This window comes from Nesoenas mayeri (assembly GCF_963082525.1).
Source record: "Nesoenas mayeri genome assembly, chromosome: 2".
In the NCBI taxonomy this organism is placed as follows: domain Eukaryota; kingdom Metazoa; phylum Chordata; class Aves; order Columbiformes; family Columbidae; genus Nesoenas; species Nesoenas mayeri.
The window spans coordinates 43194161-43202801 of NC_137543.1; the positions used below are offsets into that span (position 1 = coordinate 43194161).

At 38.3% G+C, this 8641-nt stretch overlaps 1 protein-coding gene across 1 annotated transcript in view; it reads left to right on the forward strand.

Moving 5' to 3' along the window:
- Positions 1–4549: 4549 nt before the first annotated feature.
- The window catches only part of ST18 (ST18 C2H2C-type zinc finger transcription factor), a gene marked incomplete at both ends in the record, with an annotated part of 166817 nt that continues 162725 nt past the window's right edge, over positions 4550–8641 (forward strand). Inside the window, 2 exon segments of the mRNA XM_080340195.1 lie at positions 4550–4588; positions 4898–5024. Of these exon segments, the coding sequence (XP_080196321.1) occupies positions 4550–4588; positions 4898–5024 (166 nt within the window).

Below are 8641 nucleotides of genomic sequence, written 5' to 3' on the forward strand. Positions count from 1 at the left end.
ACTGGGTATGTTTTGTGAATAGCCAGAAAAAGCTTGCTTGCTTCTTTCTTTCTTTCTTTTCTTTCTTTCTTTCTTTCTTTCTTTCTTTCTTTCTTTCTTTCTTTCTTTCTTTCTTTCTTTCTTTCTTTCTTTTTTCTTCCTTCCTTCCTTCCTTCCTTCCTTCCTTCCTTCCTCCCTTCCTCCCTTCCTCCCTTCCTTCCTCCCTTCCCTTCCCTTCCCTTCCCTTCCCTTCCCTTCCCTTCCCTTCCCTTCCCTTCCCTTCCCTTCCCTTCCCTTCCCTTCCCTTCCCTTCCCTTCCCTTCCCTTCCCTTCCCTTCCCTTCCCTTCCCTTCCCTTCCCTCCTTCTCTCTCTTTCTCTCTCTCTCTATCTCTCTTTCTCTCTTTCTTTCTCCCTTCCTTTTGTTTTCCAACTCTGTCTGTCATCCACAGAGAATTCTGAAGCAGGCCAGTGATTGCTGCAAGGACTTCTCTGTGTGCATAATTAGTATCTATCTTGCTTGGTCTCATTTCCCTGGTGAGACGGTAGGGAAGAGGCAGAAGAGTCTTTGCCATTAAATGCATTATTAGGTTCACATCTTAGCTCCCATGTGACCTACATTTGGTGAAATCAACATCAAAACTTAAACTTTCTAACCCTCTTTCTCCATAAGACTGAAGTATATGGTAATTTTTGAAAAGCACACATACAGACTGCTGTTGATATTGTTAAAGTATTAATAGATTGCAAGAAGTAGATAGGCAGGACTTCTGAGAATCTATGTTTGACTTTGCTGTCTCAGTTTTTAGACTCATAAATAAAACAATCTGATACTCCTCATTAAGATGAATGGTGTGACTGACAGTCCAGACCTTAGAAAATCAAAAGAGAGATGTCCATCTCCAGTGAGGCTTCAAAGGAAGTACAGTGCCTAATATGTACACTTCAATCAGTATCATTTTATGTGTGGTACATGGAATGTCAGATTGCAAATAACAAAAAGAGCTTCTAGCACACATGATATCAGGCAAATCGAAGTCACCAGAACAGAGATGTACCCACAGCACAAAAAAAGAGAACATGAAATTGTCTCCATAACACAGTGACATTTTCACTTTTTACTCTTCTCACAGTGTTATTGTTGATTTTAACAACACCACAATTCTAAAATGCTAGACTCCCTTAACTTACATAATTTGGTAGATTTCCCTATAAAAGCAAGGAATACCTTTTAAAATCTAGGTACAGGATCAGTAACAGAGAAGATAAAATCAATCAGATATTTGGACTTGGGGGACTTAATGTTCTGTGGATCTTGCTGTTGTGTACGGTCTTCTGCATGCTGGTTCTGATCTATTCAAAATAGGTACTTGAGCATAGAATAGGCTTAAGAGGAAGACCTAACTGAGATCTTCCCAGGCCATAAAACAGGAGTCATAAACCTTCTCACGTTATGGTGATACTGTTAAAATAACTAACCTCCTGCATACTGCAGTGTTTTAGTAGAGAGCATATGTGTTTCTGAGATACAGATAATTAAGTGGAACAGTGAGTTTTTGGGAAAGAGGAAGAATATAGGTATAATATTCTATAATATATTACTAATTTTCATGGAGAGCTCTTGGAATAAAGATAAAACATACATATGAAGATCAGTGGACAACTTCTTATTGACTCCAGTGCTTTTTAAAATCTACATTAAAAAGCAAGAGCAACTTTCATAGTGTTTTCAGCTATTATGGAGAACCATAGAATTCCAGGTTAGAAGGGACTACAAAGGTCATCTGGTCCAAACTTTCTTGGCAAAAGCACAGTCTAGACAAGATGGCCCAACATCCTGTCCAGATGATTCTTAAAAGTGTCCAATACTGGGAACCTACCACTTCCCTAGGGAGATTATTCCAATGGCTGATTGTTCTCATAGTGAAAAATTTTCCCCTTGTGTCTAATGAGATTCTCCCCAGGAGTAACTTGTACCATTAGCAGTCATGTTCTCCATGTGACTCCTTTTAAAAAGGGGGTCTCCATCTTCTTTTTAGCCACCCTGTAAATACTGGAGGGTTCGCTCTGTTAACTGATTATATTTGGAGAATTGTGCTGCTTGACAAGGCACAACTGCAGACTCTAATAAAAGACTGGATGTTTCTTGGGTACCAATAAAACATCACATTTGTTTTAAAAATACTGAGGGATAGTTAGACAATTCTACTTGCAAGATCATTCACCATTTAAAGACATTATTTTCAAGCACTGATGAAAGAAATATAACTAGGTACTTCAAGGTTCTGTGTATTTCTAGAAAACTTTTATATTTTTAAAAGCTATACTTTTGTCATCCAATTATTGGTCATGAATCATTCAGTTGCTGAAGTGTATCAGTTGTTAAATGTCCTCTATGTCATACCTGGAATGATCCTCATTCCTGGAATAAAAATTTGGTAGAATCTACATCAGAAACCTACAAAAGTTTATAAAGGTGTTCCACTTGGGATGAGATCAGAGTACACATTTATGCTGCAGAATCAGACCCCACAAAAGGAAAAGCAGCTCTGCGAAGTGGGATCTAGCTCTGTGGAGAGGGAACTGGGGGTTCTGGTCAACCTCAAGTTGAACATGAGCCAACAGTGTGCCCTGGCAGCCAAGAGGGCCAACCGTGTCCTGGGTGCATCCAGCACAGCATTGCCAGCCGGGCGAAGGAGGTGATTGTTCCGCTCTGCTCTGCACTGGTGTGGCCTCACCTGGAGCACTGTGTGCAGTTCTGTGTGCCAGAGTATGAAAAAGACATAAAACCAATGGAAAGCGTCCACAAGAGGGTCACAAAGTTGGTGAAGGATTTAGAGGGAAAGCAATATGAGGAGCAGCTAAAGTTATTTGTTTTGTTCAATCTGGAGAAGAGGACACTGAGGAAGGACCTCATTGTGGTCTATGGCTTCCTCACAAGAAGAGGAGGAAAGGTAGGTGCTGATCTCTCCTCTCTGGTGGCCAATGACAGAATCAACAGGAATGGCAGGAAGATGTGCCAGGTGAGGTTTAGGAAAAGTTTAGGAAAGGTTAGGAAAAAGTTCTTCACCCAGATGGTAGTGGAGCACTGGAACAGGCTCCCCAGGGAGGTAGTCGAGGCTTCAAACCTGGCAGTATTCAAGAAAAGACTGGACAATGCCCTCGGACACATGGTGTGAAATGTGGGGTTGTCCTATGCAGGGACAGGAGTTGGACTTGATGATCCTTGTGGATCCATAATATCACCATGTCTGCTGTTGTACCCTCACAAACATGCACAACAGGTGTTTTGCAATACCCGTCTTTTAAGATTTGGAAGCATAAGAAAAAAATATTTACTAGGAAGTCACAAAAAAAATGCAAGCTTAAACCAGGGCTGCCATGTAGATAAGAAAGAAGGATGGTTTGGATTGGGTGGCCGAAAGAAGATTCCAACACAGGTCTGACAGTTAAAGAATTAAATGACAAAGAGATCAATGAGAACAATTTTTCATCTTTCCATATCTGGAAATACTTATTGTCTGTGATTAAGTATAAAGAAAAGCACTGGAATGGCTTAGTGTGAGCAAACGCCAGTACTGGAAGCATTGGGTCTATATGGCACTTCTCTTCCTATAGGCAGCTGAAGAAAGTTCTGCTTCTCTGCCAAAGTGTGGCTTGGTGACTACTGGAGTAAGGGTTTTCAAAAAATAGATGGCTTTAAAATAAGGAAAGTGGATGTAAAGAGTTTATGATTTTAGCAATACCTAAAATTATTGAACTGAAATGCAAAATCTAAAGTTTCTCTTGTTTTTAGAGCTAACCCAAATTGCTTTAAGAATTGATTTGTATAATGAAGCAAAGTCATAAAGTTGGGTCAGAATTCCCACTTTGGGTATTGGGATTACTGAACACTTAATAGTTGAGTATGGCTTTTATAACTGAGGTGTATTTTGTTAACACACCAAAGCAAAAGACTTGCCACAGGTTTTTTTCAATTTTACGGGGTGAGAAGTAGGCTGCCACTGAATTTATATGCCTCCTTCTGTGATGGGTCTTGAAGACTCTGGATTAGCTCCTGTTGTTTAAGCTGACTCCAGGGTTCCAAATCTAGTACCTGCTTTAATTCCAGATATTCCTTTCAGATCCCTTCCAAAGAAAATAAAGGTTATAGTGAGGAAAATACCATGCAAGTACTTACAGCAAATGAACCCAGTAGACTAAAAAAGACTCAAGTTCTGAGATGGTAAAGCAAATATTGATTAATGTTAAGACAAAGTAACACCCGCTTCCTCCTCCTCCTCTGCACAGACACACAACTTGTTTACAAAAGTGCTTTGTAGTGACTGCTGCTGGTGTCACTCCGTCCCATGCCCCAGAGCTATCACCGGGCCTCATGGGAGATGTGACTACAGCATCGGACATGGGACTGTTTGTTCACTCACTTTCTGTGAAGAGAGTTTTGAACTGTGTTTTGAATAGACAGCATTTTCTTTGTGTGGTTGGTAAATAACACAGAGCAAAGTTAGTCAGCAAGTTGCATAGCTTCTGCATTCTGATTCTTTGGAGCCCTTTTGTACCAAGCTTGACAGGATGTTTTTAACAGAATGTGACCTCACTGGGATACCAGAGGTAAGGAAAAAAAAGTTATTTGGGCTGTTGTGGAATATTTTGCACAGAGCTGACCAAAAGGACTGCTTTAAAATGTCTCTTGGAAGGAATATGGTTTCATGGAGATCCAGTCAACACCTTGTTCACTGCAAATCAATGTCTTTCACTCCTTCGTAAGTTACAGGAAGTCTTAGTAAGATTTTCTATCTCCCTCCTACAGAAAAAAATGCTGATTTGCAAATCTCGGAATGATTATGTACTTGCTCTAATGTGTTGAGCATAGGCCCAATTCGAGTGACAGAACATCAAAATGTTTTCTTTCTAATACAGAACAGAATAAGCAGATCAGATCCAGTTGTTCATCCAAGCCTGAGAAGCAGCAGTGCAAGAATTGGAGCAGTGGCAAGACCAAGTGACAACAATCTTCTGGACACCTGTACTCAATCACTGGGTAAAGGTAAGAAGGAAAAAAAAAGTAACAAACCAAACCAAAACAGTATCAATGTACTTTCTGTGTAAGATCATGCATGGATTATCATCACAGACTTTAAAACTGAGGCTGCCACTTGTAGTTTTGCTTGGAGGTAGAACAAAAAGGGGGCTATGGTACCCTGGGGGATGCTGTGTGGGGTGAGGATTCCCTCCTGTCTCTCTGCTGGGCAACGCCATGGAAATGCGGGAGACCCAGCACCTTTCTGCCATGGTGGGGAAAGCCCTGCTTGCTACCAGCTTGTCAGGGTCCTTAGTGTGTTGCTTGTGGTTGCAAACACTGACAGCATTAGAACGTAGTGATGCAAGATTTAGTGGCGGTAAAAGAAAAGAGAGAAATCTGAGTGTTCAAAAAGTCAGTGGGAGATGATGAGAAAAAAATCCACATAGAAGTAGTTCAAATATGTATTTATATAGGATAAAAGTGTTATAGATTCATGTTCGATGATCTGAGTGATTAGTTTCTATTCACAATCTGCAGAGATTTCTAGAAAAAATTAAAGAAAAACGTGTTTTTACACAAAATAGCTTCATGAGTAATAGGCTCATTGCTGTTTTGAAATTAACAATATGTGATCTGTTTTACTATGTATACCGACAGAACAACAAAGCTTCGTTGTTTTTATGGTCAGCAATTGTTTTTTTCCAGCCAGTACAGGTGACTTACAAAAAAAAAATTGTTTTGAGTCACTGATAAGTGAGAGGAAATGAAGTTCCCACAATATGTAGAACTGTTATTCATACTTAAAGATTTGTATAACAAAGAATTCTAAAAATAGGCCTTTAAAATTGGAAAGTTTTGAGTGCTGCTGACAATGAAAGTGTTCTTTGGTAAATGAGGATGGAAAAGTTTGCTCATTAACTTATGACTAACTAAAGTTGTTCTTTACTCTAAGGCACATAAAGAATTAGAGATTTGTTTTTTCTTCTGATCAGTTATAAAGTGGATGGGTTGAACTTCTTTTAGTATTATAAAAGATGCGATGATCATATCACTGTTACAAGTAAGACAGGGTCTTACAGGGTCTTCGGAAGAGATCTGAAAGGAATATCTGGAATCAAAGACTTTACTTTAACAAAGCATTTACATTGATACTTGTGTAATGTCAAACTTGCTACTGTACTTTGATCCACTGGCGTGTGGTAGATAAGCTGCCAGCTGTCCTAATTAGAGCAAATATTTCTTCTGAAGAAGCTTCTAGAGACAAGCCTGTTCTCTGAAGCAGAAATCTGTTAAATGAGGATGACTGAATTATGATGAATTTATATTCACAACTTTGGTATTTGTGTTGCAGTAATACTTCTGGTCCCCGTCATGGGTCAGACACTATGTATTATACGATGCACAAGATTTTATATACCAAACAGCTAATGATGCAGACATGAGGCAGCAGTTGAATAAAACAAGTGTAATAAATTATTCAGTCAAAAAATACACCTGAAGTGTTAAGTTGCAGTTTTCTGACTTTGATATCTTTCTACAGCTGGATATGTACTGTAAGGGTTTTTTTAAATGACGATTTTTCATAGTGTCTCACCCACTATATGTAAACTGCCACCACGATTTGGAAGCTTGATTGCTTTTGACCTTCAGTCAGGGAGAAGTTGGCAGAGTAGGGTACAGTTTACTTTATCTCCAAATTTGAACAAGTCAGTGCAAAAGTTCAATAGAAGTAAGCTGTTTAATATTTATGAAAGCTATGATGGATAAACCAGCAGAGGTCAGTACACAGTGCTGAAATAGAAGCTGAGTTCCAAAGCTTTATGTATTTATGCTCCGCTTTTGATCTTTAACTTTCTTTTAAAATATGATAAAGGCTTACAGTGGCTTACAGTCAATATTTCTGCCCTCTTCAAAAGACAGATTAAAAATACTTGGGATGATATGATAATGACAGACTTCTTAAACAGAGCAATTTAAGCAACAATATGTGTTTTCTAGCATATTATATCTCGTAGAAAGATGCTGGAAACCTTATTTTGTGGAATGGTTCTTGAAACCAATGTGTAATATTTATTACATATATGGCAGTGATGAATGCATCTAGATGATGATTACGTCACACAAAATAAGGAGAAAGGTTAACTTTTAGGAACCAAGTTTTCACATACTTGAAGGTAAAGAAACAATTTTTTTTTTTTAATTTTAGGTAATAAGTTTGGATAATTATCATTAAATGTTGTTTTAAAGGTATTTTCTTAGTGCATATACAGATATATACAGAGAGAGGGCTCTGTATATATAGGCTCTGTATATAAAGTTGAATTATCTTTTGTTTCACTTTTTAAAGCTATTGTTTGCTCATGGTTTCCTTTTGTAATTTAAAGCAAGTAAAAGAATCACCTCGTATAGTCTGTGCATGAAAAGATCCTCCAACATACATGAACTGCAAAAGCTCATCTCTGAAAAGCTTCTGTTCAAGCTGCTTTCTGTGCATCTAGAAAAAGCAACCTGCCCGTCCCCATTCTGTTTTCTTGCACTTCAACTAAGTACTTTGAAAACTACTTTGTTCTTACATTGTAATTGTTGAATATTAAAGAATTATAAAACATATTTATCACCAGATAGATATGGTATGTCCTATTTCAATTTCAGTACTGACTTGTATCTGCTGTCTATGAGCTTAAGGAGAAATTTCCCAGTATATTCAGGGATAACTAAACTATACAAATGGGAAAAAAGATTTAAAATTCTCTTTACTTGTCCTGCTTACTTCTTTAAATTGATTATGGAGCCATTGAACACCATAATTTCTTTTTATGTGCTTTATTATGCACTAGAAAATGACAACTACTAGACAGGGACTCCACAGTTCTTTCTCATGGGGACTTGTGTTGTGTGCCATTAGAGTCAGAAGGTTTAAGTGTGAGCACAGTTCAGAGGGCTGTAGGAGAGGATTACTGCAGGGGAGGGATTCTCTGTGATCACTGTAAGAGCCATCAACAGTATAAACTGTAGTAGAAAAGAGACAGAGATGTCATAAACTGCTGTTGAGTATCTGACCAATGATGTGTTTTTTTCCACACTTTTGTCACTGTAACATCATATCACAGATCTTGCAAAAGTTGTCCAGTTGTAGGGGTAGTGTAAAATCCTGGTTTTGGCGAAGTCACTGGAAGACTTGATGTTGAATCAGTGGTGAGACCAGGAGTTCCACAGGCTTGTTTCAGCATATTTTTTCCCCTGAGGCAAATAAAATCTAGAAATGAACTGATTTCCTTCATAGCACAGGGTCCGATCTAACAGTGTGGCAGATGAGTGGTGGCATGTTAAACGACAATTTCCATTTTTAGTCCAAATTCTTTACCAAAGGCTTGGATTAATTTCCATTCAATTCAGTTTAGTTCTTCATCACTTACAGGGAAGTGGAGAAACAACTTCTACTACCTATTTAACTCTTGATTTGACTCTGTTTTGAGGAAATAGTCTTGATCCAAAAGACAAACACACCCTCTTTTCCCAGGTAAATTTCTGATGTCCATACCATTTTGACACATGATATTTTCATATTGTCTTTTTCACATCTCTCTCATTTTTTTTTGTTTGGTAAAAAGGATGCAAGAAGTTGTATTTTGCTGAGCCAC